General features: G+C 36.6%; 1 protein-coding gene across 4 annotated transcripts in view; it reads left to right on the top strand.

Annotated features, from left to right (window-relative positions):
* The window catches only part of Fer (FER tyrosine kinase), a 417,682-nt gene that overhangs the window by 84,133 nt on the left and 313,660 nt on the right, over nucleotides 1-19,889 (top strand). For all 4 annotated transcript variants that reach the window (XM_004652481.3, XM_045132276.1, XM_045132277.1 and 1 more), the window contains exons 4-5: nucleotides 2,986-3,085; nucleotides 18,339-18,522. In XM_004652481.3, the coding sequence (XP_004652538.1) occupies nucleotides 2,986-3,085; nucleotides 18,339-18,522 (284 nt within the window). The remainder of the gene's footprint in view (nucleotides 1-2,985; nucleotides 3,086-18,338; nucleotides 18,523-19,889) is intronic.

The raw sequence follows: 19,889 nt of genomic DNA, 5'->3' as shown, positions 1-19,889 counted from the left end.
AACCACTGCCCTTTAAACTGTCAAGGTGCCTTTTTCATCACTTAGAATTTTTTGTTTATTGAAATAACTTTTAGCATTTTAAAAATTAAATATGTATCATATAACACAGTGTATAAATTACTAAAATATATGCATAATCAATGAATTTCTAAATTTTCTTTGTGTTAGAGTTTGCCTTTTCTGAATGATCTCTTGAAACTTTATGGTAGGGAAATTTGTAAGTACACAAAAGAGAAGGAAATAGTAATATAGACTCTCTTCTAGCCATCATCCATGTGTTTACTGCTTTTTTTTTTTCATTAGTTCCATCTGCTTTTTCTTCCTATTCTGGGTCATTTTAAAGAAAATTCCAGATGTTATATTACTTGTAAATATTTTAGTATGTACTGCTAACATAAATATTCTTTTAAAAAACATAACTACATTTTGTTTAATTCACCCTAAAATGACAATAATTCCTTTATGTTATTAAATATACTATATTGAGATAATTATTGTCAAATGTTGATTTGTTTTAGTGGGATTCATATATGCTACATACATTGCATTTGAAAGATCATTATGTTTTAATCTGTACATTCTTCCTGTCCTTTTTTTTGAAAATTTTGTTGAAGAAATTAGATAATGTGCTAAATTAATTTTTTTTTCATTTTGGATTTTACTAAAATCACCTTATACTGTTTCATTCCTCCAGTTTTCATTTTTCCTGCAAACTGGAAATGAGTTAAATTTAGAGGCATGGTGAGATTCTGGCTGTTAATTTTAGGCACTAATACTTGGTAGGTAGCAGTATAGATTTCCTGGGTTTTATATCAGAGGCCATATAATGTCTTTTTGTGATATTAAACGCCATTAATACATTTCTTGGTTATCAGCTCCATCAGTCTGTCAGAATTTCCCATCTGTCTCTCACCTAATAGTTTTAGAAGCTATTGATTGATGTTTGTGACTTAGATATATTATTTTATGGGGGTTTGTACACTGGTATTATTTTATATCTTTCATTTCCTAATGCAAGTAGACTGAAATTTTTCTGTAAAGAAGGATTTTACTCTATCATCTATTTGGTTACCCTAAAATGAAGCTCATATTGGAAGAGCCAGATAACTGATTGGTTTTTCTAATTTGTTAGTTTTCCGAATAATGATTTGGCTCATGAGCAAACCCAGATGTTTATCAGTGAGTTCTTTTCTGTAAAGGCTGAGTTAATTTTTATTTACCTCATATTTGTTGATGTTTTTATTGCTGCTAATTCACAAAATTTCTTCTGTCTCATGAAGAGCATTGGTGAGGCATAATTTAATCCAAGCATCTTCCCTTTCTGTCTTCTTCCCTCCCTCCTTCTCTTCCTTCCTTCTTTTTCTTTTTGAAGCATGATCTAACTGCAGCCCAGGCTTACTCTAAACTCAAGATGATTATCCTGCCTCAGTCTCTTGAGCACTGGGATTACAAACATGAGCCACCATACCGGCTGAGTTATAATTTCTCTGAAAAGGAATCTGAACTTAATTTTGAAATTGCTCGTTCTCCCTTTGCAGGTTTTTGGGGCTGTCCTTTTCTTAGTCTTCCTGGAAAGTGAATGAGAATATTTACAGGCTTCTGGGACTCATATTTTACTATAAATTCCATTTAAGAAACTTTTTTTTTTAAATTTTTTGTTTATTTTTATTTATTTATTTGAGAGTGACAGAGAGAGAGAGAGAGAATGGGCACACCAGGGCTTCCAGCCACTGCAAATGAACTCCAGACGCATGCGCCCCCTTGTGCATCTGGCTAACGTGGGTCCTGGGGAATCGAGCCTCGAACCGGGGTCCTTAGGCTTCACAGGCAAGCGCTTAACCGCTAAGCCATCTCTCCAGCCCACCATTTAAGAAACTTTTTAACTGCAAGTCAAGGTGTTGTCTAGTTATTCCACAGAAATAACAACCACATTCATGCAGGCTTATTGTGACTGTGATGATGACTGCTGCTGGCCAGCAGTACTTGTCCCTTAAATGGAATGCATACTGTGCTCGGAGCTGTCAAAATACCTAAAAATATCAGAAGTGATGAAATATCATAGCTCCATTACTTCATGTCATTTAAAAATATTTTATTTATTTATGAGAGGGAGAGGGAGAGGGAGAGGGGGGAGAGGGAATGGGCATATCAGGGCCTCCAGCCACTATAAGCAAACTCCAGATGCATATGCCCCCTTGTGCATGTGGCTTATGTGGGTCCTAAGGAATTGAACCTGTGTTCCTTGGCTTTGCAGACATATGCTTTAACCACTAAGCCATCTCTTCAGCCCCATTTTTTTGAATTGTAATAAATGTATTTCTACATAGCAAATTATTGGTCTTTAAATTTTTTAAATAAATGATTTATTTATGAGAGAGAAAGAGGCAGAGAAAGAGAATGGGTGCACCAGGGTCTCTAGCTGCTGCAGACCTACTCCACATGCATGCTCCACCTTGTGCATCTGGCTTATGTGGGCCTTGGGGAATTGAACCTATGTCCTTCCCTTTGCAGACAAGTGCCTTAACTGCTAAGCCATGTCTCCAGCCTGGTCTTTAAATTTTTATAATGACAACATTTAAAAAGACATTTATCTATTACTTAATGTAATTTTTAAATGTTTAATACAATAAGTCATTGTTTCATGACTTAGTTTTATATGGTTAAAATAACGGTTTGTCTTCATAATAGTAATTGACTGCATATGACACAATTTGCTAATTTGTTTCCTTGTTGTTTATTTAGATAATTTAAATAATTAATGTAGTGAAATGTGGTGAATAAATTGATTCAAGCAAAAAAAAAAAATAACGGTTTTAATGAGTGTTTAGGCAAAGGAAATATTTTAATACATTGTATATTAATTTATTAGCTTTTAGATTTTAGTTGGCTTCTATATTTTTTCTTGATTTTTCCCTTATAAGTTCTTTCTAATTAGTAGTACATCAACTAATGCTTAAATTTTTGTACATCTTGATTCTTTGACAGGTTACAAAGACAGAATTGGAGAAATTAAAGTCCAGCTATAGACAGTTAATAAAAGAAATGAATTCTGCCAAAGAAAAGTATAAAGAAGCTTTAGCTAAAGGTATGCTAAGTTGATAAAGTGTTTACTGTAATGATTTTTATTCTTGTTTTTTTTTTCAAAATTATCTTTATAAACTCTATAATGGAATTTGGAGAAATTTACATATTAAAAAGTTCAAAATAAGTTTAAGTTTTACTTTTTTGTGTGTTTTAAGTTGTTCAAAGTAGTTTCCAATAGTTATACTAAATGGAATTATATAGCAATACCTTTCTATGTTTGGTATATTGATCTGAGATTTCTAGTTAAGACTGGCTCTGATTTTTCTTCTGTGTATATTCAATAATTCAATTATACTATACAATAACTCAGTATAAACTGTACGTAGATAAATCTTTTCATAATATAGTTCTTTTATATTTATTTATTTGCATGCAAAGAGAGACAGAAATATGAGGGAGGGAGGGAGGGAGGGGGGGAGAGGGAGAGAGAGAGAGAGAGGGGGAGAGGGAGAGAGAGAGAGAGGGATAAAATGGTCTTACCAGGGCCTTTAGCTCCTATGAGCAAACTCTAGACGTACACTTTGTGTATCTGGCTTTATGTGGATACTGGTAAATCGAACCCTGGTTGTCATGATTTGTATCCAAGTGCCTTAACCACTTAGAAACCTCTCCAGCCCCTATAGTACAGCTTAACAAAAATTCTTGGGATGGAGAGATGGTTTAGCAGTTAAGGTGCTTGCCAACAAAGTCAGAGGTCCTAGTTTTGATTCCCTAGCTTGCCAGCAAAGACAAAGGACACAATTTTGATTCACTAGTACCCCCATAAAGCCAGAGGCACAAGGTGGCATATATATCTGAGTTCATTTGCCATGGCTAGAAGCCCTAGCATGCCCATTCTCTTTCTCTCTTAGATAAATAAATAAAATATTAAAAATATTTTTCTTTATTTTCAAGAGGGGGGAGAGAAATGAAAAGAAACTGGGCATGCCAGGGCCTCTTGCCACTGCATCTGGCTTTATGTAGGTCCTGGGGAATAGAACTCAGGTTGTAGGCTTTAAAATCAAGCACCTTTAATTGCTGAGCCATTTCTCTAATGCTATAGCTATTGTTTTAAGAAGAGATTATTTAAGCTTAGGTTCCTCAATTGTATTATTCAGACTTTCTGTCTCTCTGACAAATACCTTAGCAAAGTGACTGAAGCCTTCACTGCACATTTTCAGAGGTTTTGGTCTGTAGTGCTTGGCTTCATTGATCCTGGTGAGGCCGAGCATCTTGGAGGCAGGCGCATGTGGCTGAGGCTGCTGCAGTGTAGCTAGAATATACAAAGAGGGAAGGTGTAGTAGCAAAGATGCAGCCACAAGATACACCCTCTGTGACCTATTTCTTCCAGCTCAGCCTTGCACCCTGACATTCTATGCCTTTCCTACAAGACACCAGTCATTGGAAACCAAGTCTTTAAAACATGAGCCTGTGAGAAACATTTACCATTCAAACCATAACATCAGTGCATATTTATCAACTATTCTATGTCTCTGTGTTATATGTCTATTAATTTCATGGGAAATGAATAAATTTTTTCACATAAAACTTGAAAGAAAATATTTTTCATTTGCAGTACTATTTATTTTTGTATTGGTAAATGTTAAAACCTGCAAGATTGTTTTATTCTTATTTTTGTCTCAAGAAATTTTTAAAACTACCACAAAGAATCTGTGTAATGTTAGTTTTCCATTAATAAAGGAAGAATGTATGCAGTCAAGGTTTGTGTCTGGTTATCCAGTTCCCAAACTGGATAAATGAGTTTTAAGAGTAAATGTGGGATAGGAAGATGGCTCTGTCAGTCAAATGTTTGCTGTACAAACATGAGGACCTGAGTTGGGGTCCCTGTTATCCATGTAAAATCCAGACATGGCTGTGTGTGCCTGGAACCCCAGCTCTGGGGAAGTGGAGACAGGAGCATCCATGGGGCTTGCTGGCCAGCTCGTGTAGCTGAATCTGTGGTCCCTGAGTTTAATGAGAGTCACTGTCTCAAAACAAAAGGTGGAGAATGATGGAGGAAGTCACCTGATATTGATCTTTGGCCTTGATACTTAAAACATGCACATGTATGTGCATCTGTACCCTCACATACATGTGTACACACAAATAAGTATGCACAATACACCACACACAAAAAACAAGTGCTATAAGTAGTACTTTTGTAAAATCATGAAATATCATATTAAACCACATGGTATTAAAGTAAATGTAAATATGGCTTTGCTTGAAGTGCTTTAGTTTACTTTAAGATACTGAAAAAGCAGAAAGATGTTTAAAATGATTGCTTACTAATTATGAATTCTAATACTCCCTACCTAATTGTATATGGCTAGAATGACGCTAGAGTTTTATATTCATCACACGTCCTAATTCTCATGGTAGTGTTTGTGAGGCTTTCTCTTACAGGATTAGAAGTCTGGATACCTCTTCTTCATGGCTCCTTGTGCATCTGGCTTTACGTGGGTACTCGGGCATTGAGCTTGGGTCCTTAGGCTTTGCAGGCAAGTGCCTTAACCTCTGAGTAAGCTCTCCAGCTCTTGAGTTATTTCTTTAGAAGCTTTAATTATAAAACCTAATTTGATGTGAGTCCAGCCTTGAGACAGATGGTTAAATTTATGTTTCAGTAAATCCAAAGTTTAATAAAATAAACAAAACTTTTTAAAGCTTCTTTTAATTGATTTCTTCACTGTGAATCACAAAAATGGCAACCTGGATATAATTTTTTTTTTTTTTTCGAGGTAGGGTCTCATTCTGGTCCATGCTGACGTGGAATTAATTATGTAGTCTCAGGGTAACCTCGAATGGTGATCCTCCTACCTCTGCCTCCCGAGTGCTGGGATTAAAGGTGTGCGCCCCCATGCCCAGCTGGGTATAATAATTTAAACATCAGAATCATGTCTATATGGTGAATAGCATCTTCTAGAAAATATTCGGCAACTAAATTTTTTTCTTAATTCAACATACGTAAGAGGTACATTTTGGATATAGTAGTTGCTAAAGGCCAAATGTACTTCCAACTATGTTATGTTATGGCTGGACCTAAAATGTCCTCCAAAGGCTATATGCTAAAGGTTTGGTTGCAGCCAGTGGACTTGTAGAAAGTGATTGGATGGTGAGGGCTATGACCTCATCAATGGATCAGTTTATTGATGGATAAGAATTCAGTGGTGTATTGGAAGGTGATAGGAGCTTAGGTGGTGGGACCTAGTTGAAGGGAATAGGTACTTGGGAGGGTGTGCCTTTGGTGAATATATGTTGTCCTCAGACCCTTCCCTCCTTTTTGTCTGCCTGCTGACCACACAAGGTTAACAGCAGTATGCTCCCTTTCATGATGTTCTGTCTCACAAAGACCCAGACCAATAGAACCAGCCAAATGTGGAATGAAACCAGAAGGCAAAATAAACCTTTTCTTCTGGAATTGTAAGTTGGTGTTCTCAGGCATTTTGCCACAGAGGCAACTTTTGATTATCAGTTTTCTTGAAGTAGCTAAATATGAGAGTTTACTTTCATTTTTTGCATCTATTCATTAATACATGATATATTAGCCACTAACTTATGAAAAGAATGCTTTTTACTGCAGGGAGCCCAATATGATAGGAACTTTACAAGGTCATTAAAAGTAATGGCACTCTTAGCTGGGTGCGATGGCATGTGCCTTTAATCCCAGCACTCAGGAGGCAGATGTAGGAGAATCACCATGAGCTCAAGGCCATACTGAGACTACATAGTGAATTCCAGGTTAGCCTAGGCTAAGCAAAACCCTCCCTCAAAAAACCATACACACAAAAAGAGTAGTGGTACTCTTAGCTATTAATCTAATTTGCACTGGGTTAAAGCTGTGCAGAAGTTTGAGTAGCAGTTAACGTAGGCTCATTAGATGTTAAAATACTTTGTGGCATGGAATTGCTGTATGATTAATTTATATTCTTTACATAAACTGAAATGCAAGTATTATAATATGACTTGTTCTTACTTGGCTAAGCTTTGCTATATTGAACAAACCTAAGTTACACACAGAAAAACAGTAAGAGAAGTTATCTTGGTTGATTTTTATTTATATTTCTTTGTAGGTAATCTCTAACAATGTTGACTTTGGTCTTGATTTCTAGAGAGAGAACATCAGAAACCAAACTTGACAAAATAAACAGCATGATCTAAGCAGCAGACAGTAAAATTGTAATCATCCTATAATTAAAAAAAAATTTAAAGTCCACTGTGTCCCATGAATATATTTCTGCATGTTTGCATTTAAGGACATAAATTGCTCATTATCATTGAACTCACAACAAAATGTTCTAACTTGTGCTTAACTAAGCTTATCTAAATACACGTATTTTCTTTGTAAAACACATTCCTGTGCCTTGAGCATAGATACAGTGGACAGCATATCATATAATCATGTGAAGGTTACTCATATACCACAATAACTAATTTAGGCAAGAACCACCAATAGATGTGAAAACACTAGTGGGAAATCAGAGGTATCATATTAACATGTCAAATTTTTTTTGATGTGGCACTTATTGATTACAATGGAAAGTGAAACTGTAGCTTTACTGCAGAGATCACATGTATGCCACCTTAATAACTTACTACCTTTAGTAGTAATACCTTATTACTTAATATAATTAACTTGTAAAGAGAAAGTTTATTGAGCCCATGGTTCTGTAGTTTCCTGTTCAAGACTTTGTGGCCACATTGCTCTGAGCCTCTGGTGTGGTATGTACTGGAGCAAACCACTCACATCATGAGCCAGAGAATAGAGAAAGACTCAAGGTCCCACAATCCCCTTAAAGGGCATACTTTCAATAGGTTAAGGATCTCCCTTAAGTTCCCACCACCTCTCAATAGTGCCACCCAGTGGACCAAGCCTTGAACACATAGACCTTTAGAACCAGGTATAGCATAGTTAAGGTAGAAGAAGTACATTGCTCTTTTATTGAATTCAGTACTAAGGAAAGTTATTATTAAGTTATTATTAAGGAAAGGATTGGATAATAGCTCAACTATTTTAAACACATGGCTTCCACCTATTTGCTCAAGGTAGCTATTCCTCGTGTAGCCATCTTTCAGCCATGGGCATTGCATTACTTGATTTATTTATTTCATAAATGATGATATTGTAGTTACTAAAATAACTACAGTATTTTGTTCTTTGTTTCTGTGTCCAAATCTTATGTCTTCCACCAGCACCCATGAAACTGGAAGGCTAACCTACTTAGATTGCAAATGTAAAATGTGATACCATTCATGGGTCTTTATTTTATACTGAGTTTATTTATTTATTTATTTATTTATTTATATATTTATTTGAGAGAGAGAGAGAGAGAAAGAGGCAGAGAGAGGGAGAGAGAGAATGGGCATGCCATGGCCTCCAGCCACTACAAACAAATTCTAGACACCTATGCCCCCTTGTGTATCTGGCTTACATGGGTCCTGTGGAATCGAACCAGGGTCCTTTGGCTTTGTAGGCAAATGCCTTAACCACTAAGCTATCTTTCCAGCCCTTTTTCTTTTCTGTTTTTATAATTTCCAGTGTTCCTTCATTTTGCTTTTCTTTTCATTTCTGAAGTTTTGTTGTTTTAACCATTTATCCACCTGAAGTGTTGCCTTTATAAGATTGCTTTCTTTTTTATTTTTAATATTTTTATTGACAACTTCCATAATTGTAAAAAATATCCCATGGTAATTCCCTCTATCTCATCACTTTCCACTTTGAAACTCCACTCTCCATCATATCCCCTCCCCATCTCAGTCAGTCTCTCTTTTATTTTGATGTCAAGATCTTTTTTTCCTATTATGATGGTCTTATATAGGTAGTGTCAGGAACTGTGAGGTCATGGATATCCAGGCCATTTTGTGTCTGGAGGAGCACATTGTAAGGAGTCCTACCCTTCCTTTGAGTCTTACTTTCTTTCCACCATCTCTTCCGCAATGGACCCTGAGCCATGGAAGGTGTGATTGAAATATTCCCATGCTGAGCACTCCTCTGTCACTTCTCAACACCATGGTGCTTTCTGAGTCATCCCAAGGTTGCTGCCATCTGAAAAGAGAAGGTTCTCTAGCGAAAAGTAAGAGTAGCATTAATATATGGGTATGAATGTTACGAGAAGTGCTTACTGGACAGTTTGGTGAGCTTAGTATATACTTTTAGCCAGGCATCAGCAGACTTGCAGTGTCCACTTTTGGGTATCTTCACTGGTGATTTCTGTCTCTCCCACTGAACTACATGCCGCATGGTTTTTTCCAGCTTTCCGTCAGCTGGTCTACATGGGGGAGGTTTTCAGCTCAGCTTCTGTGCTTGCTAAACCTGTCTCCTGCATGTTCAAGTTCCGTCACCAGTGTCAGCGCCTTGGGGTTTCATTATACTTGTAAAGTATTTTCACATGTAGGTAGACCGTCTTCTCTGGTTGTGAATTTTCCCTTTCCTTCTCATTTTAGTGTATTTTCTTCTCTTTTCTTGTTTTATTTCTTGAATGCCTATACTGGGACAGTTAGAGATCATTTGTAGATATTTGATATATTTTTTCTATTCACACTTTATTTAAAATTTGAATTTTTCTGCTTACTAGTTATGTTGAAAGAATGCTTTGTTTTTCATTTTGTTCTGTTTTTAAACAAGTTGTTTATTTATTTAATTGAGATGGAGAAAGATAGAAAGAAGCAGCGAGAAGAGAGAGAGAATGGGCACGCTAGGGCCTCCAGCCATTGCAAACTCCAGAAGCATATGCTACCTTGTGCATCTGGCTTATATGGGTCCTGGGGAATTGAACCCAGCCCATTGGCTTTGCAGACAAGTAAGTGCTAAGCCATATCTCTAGCCCTCCTTTTGTTCTTGATTATGCTTTTGTATGTAATTTGAGAATTTTATAATTTTTCAGCTATTTTTGTCCTAGTTACCTAGAAATTTCTCACTCACAACTTTACTGAATTATAGAATATGGACTTGGACATGACACGTAACTTTTTAGGATTATTAGAAGCCTAGGGGTCAGTGGAGTCTATATATAAGGAAATGCTATTCTACAGAATTTGGCAGTTTTCTTTTCAAAGGTACTTATATTAAATTTTAAAATGAAGTATTACTTTCACTTCCCTGAATTTTTTCTTTTTCTTTTCCCTTTTTCTTTTAGGTTTTTCCAGGTAGGGTCTTTCTCTACTCCAGGCTGACCTGGAATTCATTATGTAATCTCAGGGTGGCCTCAAACTTACAGTGATCTTCCTACCTGTGCCTCCTGAGTACTGGGATTAAAATCTATTCCAATTTAAATTGTTTAAAAAGTACTTATAGCTATTACCTTCTCATTTGGTGGGAAAAACACTCAACCAGAAGCAGCTTATAAAAGGGAAGAGTTTATTTCTGGCTTTCAGTTTTGTAGGGAAGTTTCATCATGGTGGGAAAGCATGACAAGAATAGACAGCTGAATGTCACATGTTGTAATATCAGTTGGAAGATGCAGCTAGAGTGAGCTACCTAGCATTGGTAATGGTGCTAGACTAAAAAATCTCAAGGCTTGCACCCAGTGACATACCTCCTCCAGCAAGGCTCCACTTCTTAATCACAAACACATGAAACTATGGGGGACATTTTACAGTCAAACTACCAAATCCCACCCTTGAACCCCATAGATTCATGGCCATCAGGGACATGATAGAAAATGTATTCAGTCAAACTTTAAAAGTCCTCATAATGTTTACCAGTTCCAACACTGTCTGAAAGTCCAAAGTCCAGAATGACTTTTGACACTCAAGACAGCATCTTAACTGTGAGCCTTGTGATACCAAAACATAGGTTACATACTTTCAACACATAATGGTACTGAGGAAATGTTCCAATTCCACAAAAAGAAAATGAAGATATAGCATGGAAAGTTGGGAGCAATGAAAGAAAAATAGCAGGGAAAATATCAAGTTCTGCAGCTCCATCTTAGGCATCTTGAACTCATAATGAAATCATCTGGGCTCTGAATAGTTTAGGCAACTCTACACCTCCAGTAGCATGGCTTGTAGCCCAGGCAGAATTTTCCCTAAGCCAGCACCTTTCCTTAGCAGCTGTCCCATAGTCTTGACATCTGCAGCATTTTAGGGTCTCCAAGCAGCCCGTGGTTCATTTTCACAGCTCCATGCCATGACTTCCAAGGGACTCCGTGTAGGGATTTCAACCCTACCTCACATTGCCTAGCCACAGTGGCTTTTTCCAAAACTGTTTCAATTTAATTATCCTGTATATTCTGCATTTGTCATACTTCCAGTACCAGTACTAGGTGGCTGACACTACCAAATTTGTCATTCCAGTGGGGATAAAGCCTGACTTTGAGGAGTAGCAGACTCACTCAGCATTCTTTCCTCAGGTCCTCCCCTTTCAACAGAATCAGTGTTCTTCCTGTTGCACTCTTCCAAATGTAGAGCAGCTGGTCCATCCTCAATGGTGGTAATCTCTTCAACAGTTGCAGCTCATACATCTCAGTGCTCAGAATTCAAACCATTTCAAATTTTTCCTGTGCCAGACTTCACATTTCACATCTTTATGCTCTGCACTTTCCTCTGCCAAACATACCAATTCATTACTTTTAAATTTAACTTTGTTCAAGTTCTCAAGATACGGGCAGACTACATCGAGAATCTCACACACACAAACTGCCTCTAGCCTGGCTCCTGATATGGTCTTTCCTTTCTTCTCTGAAATCTGAGCTCCTGCAGCCCACACTTCTCTCTGCCTTTCGGTGTTTCAGCTGTTACCAGAATGGCTCACCAAGCCCTGCTTATAGAATTGTAAAGTCCAAAGTTTTAAACTTCTCCTAATTTCTCCTACAAACCAATTCCACAAGACTAAGTATCACACCATCAGGCTTATCATAGTAACACTGTACTATGTACTGGTACCAATTTTCAGCAAAAGTTACCTTCTCAGTATTGGGACAAAACACTAGACTAAAAGGAGTTTATGGAAGGAAATGTTTATTTCTGGCTTAGTTTTGAGGGGAAGTCATCATGGTGGGGAAATCATGGCAAGAACAGACATCTGAGTATCATATATTGTTATATCACATGGCAGGAAGCAGCTAGAGTGAGCCGGCTAGCATTGTCAAGGATGGGTGGACTACACAATTCCAAAAGCCCCATCCCTGTGGGACATATCTCTTCCAGCAGGACTCCACCTTTCAAAGGCTCCAGCAACTGGGAATGAAGTATGAGGCTTAATCACAAACACATAGGCTGTGGTGGAATTTTATTTTCAAACCATTTATTGGACAAATATTTATTGTTTTTAATGCTTTATAAGAGCATATGATCATGAAAGTCATTAAAATGTTTTTCAAATTCAGTATGTTTGTTAGACTTAGCTGTTAACTGATTTTTGACAGTTTCCTGCCATTTGAGCACTATGCCAAGTTAATGAATTAAGAAGTGTAGATAGTTTACCTCCTAGGTTTAGAATCTTGATTTCACATTTTAGATTAAATGACTTGTTTGAGTTGAATCTGAGCCAGTGAATTTCTCAACATTGAGTCTGTTAGAAGAACACTGTATAAAAATAAGTAACTCTTTGCTATTTCTGCATATCATACTTGCATTTATCATCCATGTCAAAAAATATTTGTACATTTGGCTTAAGAAGCTTAAAGATGAAGGTGAACTCCTGTTTTTTTCTTATTCAATATGTAAAAGACAGTAATTGTAGAGTAAAAAAATAATTAAAATTAAGGAAGAATGTCTACAAAGAAGGAAGATAAATATGATGGTAAAATATTTAGCTTTCCAAATCAAAGGAGATCTACTTGTAGAAAATAGCTACTTTGTTATTTCTTATTTATTAGTGGTAGGCTTTGGAGTGTGTTATTCAAGAAATGGCAAACACTTGAGAAGTTTATAATAAAAAATGCTCAACTTTCTAGACTATTTTAATGAGTAGTCTAGCTTGTCTCTTGTAAATGTCAAACTTACATAATTGAGTTTTGCTTGCTTCATAATATTGTTTATGGCATGACATGTTGCATACACACTTTGTTATTACAAAACATTAAACAAATTTGTCAATGAGTCGTGGTGAGATAATTATAATTCAGTCTTTTTCTGAATTTCATTATGTGGAGGAGAAAAAATTGGATGTTTTCCTTCCTGTTAATTGACACAGAACAACTCCACGCATTGCTTCAGTGCCTCTCATCATCTAAGAGAAAGCATACGGCAATCGAAGTATGATTGCTTATGCATAAGGATTTCCTCTCTGTGTACTTTACATTACCTCTAATTTTATATGTAAAATTAAAAAATTATGTTTGAAAGTATGATAGTGATTCTGAATTTCTGATCCAAATAGCTATATAGCAAGAATTGTGCTAGGTAGTTTTTTGTAGTAACTTTAAGTGAAAGAATTAAAACTTTAATTAATTAATTTTATTTATAGTTAGCATACAAAATAATATGTTTCAGTGTGACTTTTCCTTTTTTTTTTCCCTCCAAGGTAGGGTCTTACTGTAGCCCAGGCTGACCTGGAATTCACTACAGAATCTCAGGGTGGCCTTGAACTCACAACAATCCTTCTACCTCTGCCTCCCAAGTGCTGTGATTAAAGGCATGTGCCATTATGCCCGGCTTCAGTGTGACTTTTCATTCATATATACATCACCATATTTTTCTCTCATTTGCCCCTCTCCATTGTGCTCCCAACTCTTTCTTTCCATGCTTGCTGATGTTCTTCCTCCCCTCAATAGTCCATCTTTTCCTTCATGTTCATATATGCCATTATCCTCTTTGGTTTTCTCCTTTTTTCAGTAAAACAAAAAACTTTATTAAAAAATGTACATAGTCCTCTCCCACCACCCTCTGTTGTTGCCCCCTCTCCATATCCTGCCTCAACTGGACCCCCTTTTCTTCCCACTACTCCCTCTTATATATTGGTATCTTTTCTTTCTCTCTTTATTGTCCGTGACAACCTGCTGAAGGGCTGAGTCTTAGGCAAATCTTGTGTGGGTCATGACAGTGAGGTCATGAATACAATGCAACTTTGTCTGGGAGACAACATTTCATATGGCTTATTCATAACCTCTTGTTTTGATTAATCCTCTTTGGTTTGTCTACATTATTAGCATTTATAGGATTTACTTAGTCTCTTTGGGATCCTAGCCATTTATTTTTTAAAAAATCAAGAAATATTATAATAGAATTCCTCCAAATCATGACAAGTTAGCATGCATTAAAGTAATTCTTAGCCATAAGGGGGAGAGATAAATAGCAGCACATGTGTCATAAGTATACCTCACAACCAAATGCAGAAGGGCATGCAGAGTTCTCTTTCTCCCATAAAACCCTATGAAAGCAGAATCTCAAGTTCTGGCATAATCTTCAGGGTAATTTTTGAGAAATAATTACTACAATGGATTGCTTTTGGATGTATTTAAAGATAGTTACTTTATCACCTTTTATGAATAACTGTAAAAAGTTGTTGATCATTAGAATTTGGCTATGATACTCTTCTTCACACTGTTCATCATATACTGTATCAGTAGAAAAGGAAAGCATGTGCTGGGCGTGGTGGCACACACCATTAATCCCAGCACTCGGGAGGCAGAAGTAGGAGGATCATGAATTTGAGGCCACCCTGAGACTCCATAGTAAATTCCAGGTCAGCCTGAGCCAGACTGAGACCCTACCTTGAAAAACCAAAAGAAAAGAAAAAAGGAAAGCATGTGGGGTATTCCTGACTGTGCTAATGCTGTTTTGTGTTATGCAGGTCTCAGTGGGTTAAGTGTTGTCTTCAGTGAATCAACTGCACCAGAAAGACAGATGGTAGTGTGCAGCTTAAAGATCTATGCAAACAGGAAGACAGATGGGTGGTTTAAATGCCTGTGGAGAGTATGACTCCTGTATTTGAAACAATAATTAAAGAGTTAACTAGGAACTCTAGAGTTAGTATAAAAGCTAATAGTTTTAATAAATGTGACATTAATTATGGAAATAGTTGCCTTGATTTGTTAAGCATTTTGAAGGCCAATAAAAATTAGTACAGTACTCAGATAGTCTTACCTAGTAGCTTTATTTTCTTACTATGACTATATAGGCTATAGAAGGCATCTTTATTACTTGTAATTTATTTAGATGATTGTACATGATCTTGTGAATGGAACTGTTAGAATTAAATTTCAAGTTATAGAAACAAACTAGCTTTTTAAAAAATGCTGAATCAAAACAGAAGACAAAGGCTGGAGAGATGGCTTAGTGGTTAAGGTATTTGTCTTTGAAGCCAAAGGACCCAGGACCCACATAAGCCAGATGCAAAAGGTGGCACATGCATCTGGAATTCGTTTGCAGTGGCTGGAGGCCCTAGTGCACCCATTCTCTCTCTCTCTCTCTCTCTCTCTGTCTGTCTGTCTGTCTGTCTGTCTTAAATAAATAAATAAAAAACCCCATAAGACAAAAGCAACATAAACCTTGAAATGGATCATTCATAGAAAGGACAGTAATAGAACTATTTTGGAGACATCTACAGTAGGATTTAGTGAACATCCACTGGCATTCAGGTAGTAATGTTTGAAAGCTTCAGGCTAAAGCATGGTTAATACATGGGTAGGTATACACCTTGGGTCTTGAATAACACCTTCAAAAAGGAGTCTCCATCTGGGTGAATGGGGAGAGGTGGACATGTTGGATGTCTTCAGACTCTGATAATGTATCAGTCATATTGACTTTGGGATTTAATGAAATGCATTTCTTCAAGAAGTTTGCTAAGTAATACTACTCTTGGATAAAAATACTATTCATATTATTCTATTAAAATAATAGAAACTGAACATGTGGGAAGACATGTTCCTCAGAATGTTAAAATCATTCATGATAAATATAGAAGGGATTTAATTTCTAAATTAATAAAGTTATCCCAAGCACATGCAGATTGAGTTAAACTTTACAAAATTATGACAACTAAGGTAAAAATTTATTGGATTCTTAGGAAGATTAATAAAAATTCAAATAGGATGGAATTAAAACATAGGGCATGGTGGCATATACTTTTAATCCCAGCACTTGTTAGGCAGAGGTAGGAGGATAGCTGTGAGTTCAAGGCCAGCCTGGGACTATAGAGTGAGTTCCACGTCAGCCTGGGTTAGAGTGAGACCCTGCCTCAAAACAAAACAAAACAAAGCAAAACAAAATTGCAGGATATACCTCATAGAATTTATTTTCTACTTAAATTATACATTTAAATATCTACTTAAGTATTTTACTGATTCTTTTTTTTTTTAATTATTTATTTATTTGAGAGTGACAGACACAGAGAGAGAGACAGATAGAGGGAGAGAGAGAGAATGGGCACGCCAGGGCTTCCAGCCTCTGCAAATGAACTCCAGACGCGTGCGCCCCCTTGTGCATCTGGCTAACGTGGGTCCTGGGGAACTGAGCCTCGAATGGGGTCCTTAGGCTTCACAGGCAAGCGCTTAACCACTAAGCCATCTCTCCAGCCCTTTACTGATTCTTAATATAAGGCACATTATCCTGTGGAATCAGAGTATGAAACACTACCTTTTTAGTTCATTTAAGTTTAGGTTTGTGTTTCTTTGATTCCTTCAGATCATAGCTGGATTAAAATGCTTGCTCCTTTCCTGCTAGTCTAGTATCAGAACCTGTTTCCAGCCAGATGTTGAATATGTAGGAAGCAATGATTAAAAAAACAATTTTATCATGGAAAAGTTTCTTTTTTGCCCCCTTATATTAGATCTCACACTAAGATCAGGCTGGCCTTGAACTTGTGACAATCTTCCAATTGTAGCCTATTGAGGTGTAAGCCAGTATGGCCAGCATTCGTTGAGATATCCTTGATGTTGCAAAGTGAAATTATTGGGATAGCATTTTTTTGAAATAATTTGAGAAGTTATTAAAATTTCTGTGTGTTAAAACCAGTCAATAATGGGCAATAGCTAAAGAATTATACTCTATAACATTAATTATATGAGCTCCCCAGAAGGTTTTAGTTTTGGTTATAGTACCTGGGGACTCTAGAATTTTGTAGATCATGCTAGTTTGTTGGAAGGTTTGTTGTCTTCTACATTTACAGATGTGAGTCCTTAGAATTAGAGGGGTTTGACTAAAGGAAGGGAATTGTATTCTATGTTTTTATTTTTTTCTCTACCTTGACATGGTTTGGCAGTTGGAAATCATTTCTCTGTAAAATTCTTACTTTCTGTATTTTTCCTGGGGCTAGAGAAATCCCTAAATGATAATAATTCAATGATTCCTGAGCCTAAACAGAATGGAAGCAGAGGAAAGCTTCTTTTGTCAGAAATTCATAACATAGTCTTCCCTCTTGGGACAAGATTCATTTGCAGAACTTCCATGGAATGAGAACTGAAATTAATAGACTTTAAAAAAACTCCTAAAACTAAATTGATACACACACATATATAGATATCTTTGATTTGTACCAAAATTTATGAAATTCTTAAAATTATATTAATTTATGTTCATTTACAATTAACAATATATAAATATTTTAAAGTGTTTTGATAAAAGAACTACAAAACTTTTAACTCATGACATTATCAGTGTTTTCCAGACTTCTCCCACATCAAGTCTAAATTTTTATGTTTTATTTCCAAGTTAAAAGTGTCTTACTTATATAGACATCTTTTCTTCATTTCCCTGAGCTTTGTTTTCTGGCTTTGCCTACCTTTGTAACACTGCATATTATTTCCATGTATTCACTCAGAATTCCAGTTTACTAGACTCTGTGTCAAGGCTTCTGCTTTCAAAGGCAGCACTCCTCACATTTAGCACAGTTCCCAGTACTATTTAGGTTATAACATTCATTGAGAGTGAGGAATTGTCCATTCCCTTTTTCTTATGCTACTCCACTCATGTACAATTTTTAAGGTCTTTTTTACTCCAGAAAGCCTCCTCTGATTACCCTTTATTGGTATCTCAAACACGGACCTCAGAATTTAACATTATTTTCATGCTATACTGGTTACATAATTTTATGTGAACAGCTGTTCCGATTTGCCGTAAGCTCCTTTGAAGATGAGATGGATCCTATTTTATGTGTCCTCTGTTTTCTTTGACTCTCCAAGGATTGACTGGAAAGCATGCTTCCTTCATAGCAGCTTCTGTGCTGACTGCTGGTAAATGGTACTTTGCATAATGCTGAACACCTAGTATGTATTGAACAAACTTGTTTATCATTCATAAAGTATGTGAAATAACATAAAACAGTGGCAGTCTAGATTGTATAAGGTGAAAACAAAATTTATGCCTTTGTTAACTTTCTTCCATGTTTTCTTAAGGAAAGGAAACCGAAAAGGCCAAGGAACGTTATGACAAGGCCACAATGAAACTGCATACATTGCATAACCAGTACGTATTGGCACTGAAAGGGGCACAGCTTCACCAGAATCAGTATTATGATACAACACTGCCGCTGCTGCTGGACTCCTTACAAAAGATGCAAGAAGAAATGATAAAAGCACTGTAAGATACACTTCCTGTTTATCAGAAAATTGTTTTAAAATATGATTTCAACATGTTTTTCTCCCACAGCTAAACATTACTTTATGAGCTTTGTTATGACTCAGGCCAGTGGGTTCTTAAACCTATTGTTACCTTGATTTTTTTCTTTCTAGTTTTCCTTCAGTTTGTGCTTATTTCCTAAATATTTTAGCTAGCCTCAAGAATGGCTGTCTGGGAGTAGGTGGTTACTCAGTGATTAAAGGCACTTGTTTGCAAAGCCTGCTGGTCTAGGTTCCCTTCTCCAGTACCCACATAAAGGTGGATGCACACAGTGGCAAATGCATCTGGAGTTCATTTGCAGTAGCAAGAGACACTGGTGTGCCCATTCTCTCTCTCTCTTTTTCTCTCTACCCTATCTCAGATAAGTAAATAAATAAATATTAAAAGGGGATAGCTGCCTATCATATTTTTTGTTCTAGGTAACTAGAGAGTTAAATAAATTACAAATTGAAAAGTGTTAAGTATATACTTGTCTCTAAAGGGCTAGACTTTTAAATCATGAACTGAGAAGCTTTAAGCAGGGAATTTTTTGAAGTTTTATATATCAGCTTCTTGTTGTTTTATATGAAATTCAAATCAACAAATGTTCATTGAGGTTCTTCTGTATGTAAAAGAACACTGTTTGGTATTTTGGAGACTGGAGGCATGCCAGCCTCATTTCTTTAAGGAGCTCACAGTGTAATGAAGTTAGTCAATCAGTGAACACATGTTCCATTCCCATTGGTATATGAGAGTAGAAAAGATGCACGAGCCAGGTGTGGTGGCATGCGCCTCTAATCCCAGCCCTTGGAAGGCAGAGGTAGGAGGACCGTTGTGAGTTCAAGGTCACCCTGAGACTACATAGTGAATTCCAGGTCAGCCTGGGCTAGAACAAGACACTACCTATAAAAACAGAAAAACAACAACAAGAAAAATTAGGGCTGGAGAGATGACTTAGTGCTTAAGGTGCCTGTGATGCCTAAGGACCCAGGTTCAATTTCCTAGTACCCATGTAAGCCAGATGCACAAGATGGTGCATATGTCTGGAGTTTGTATATAGTGGCTAGAGAACCTGTTGCACCCATTGTCTCTCTCTCTTTCTCACTCTCTGTCTCTCTCTGTCTCTTTCTCTCTCCTAAATAAATAAATAAAATATTTAAAAAAGATGAGCCATATTTGATGAACTTCACCTCCTTTATTAGTTAGTTTTTTTCCCACTAAAAATGTGTGTAGGAGAATTTATTTGTTGGATAGTTGTGTGGCCTTATGTAGCCCAGACTGGCCTTTAACTTGCCAAATAGCTGAAAATGCCCCTGAACTCTGTGCATATATTCTGACCTCCACATCCC

Source organism: Jaculus jaculus, chromosome 13 (genome assembly GCF_020740685.1).
Source record: "Jaculus jaculus isolate mJacJac1 chromosome 13, mJacJac1.mat.Y.cur, whole genome shotgun sequence".
NCBI lineage: Eukaryota > Metazoa > Chordata > Mammalia > Rodentia > Dipodidae > Jaculus > Jaculus jaculus.
This window is presented reverse-complemented; position numbering and strand designations above follow the sequence as displayed.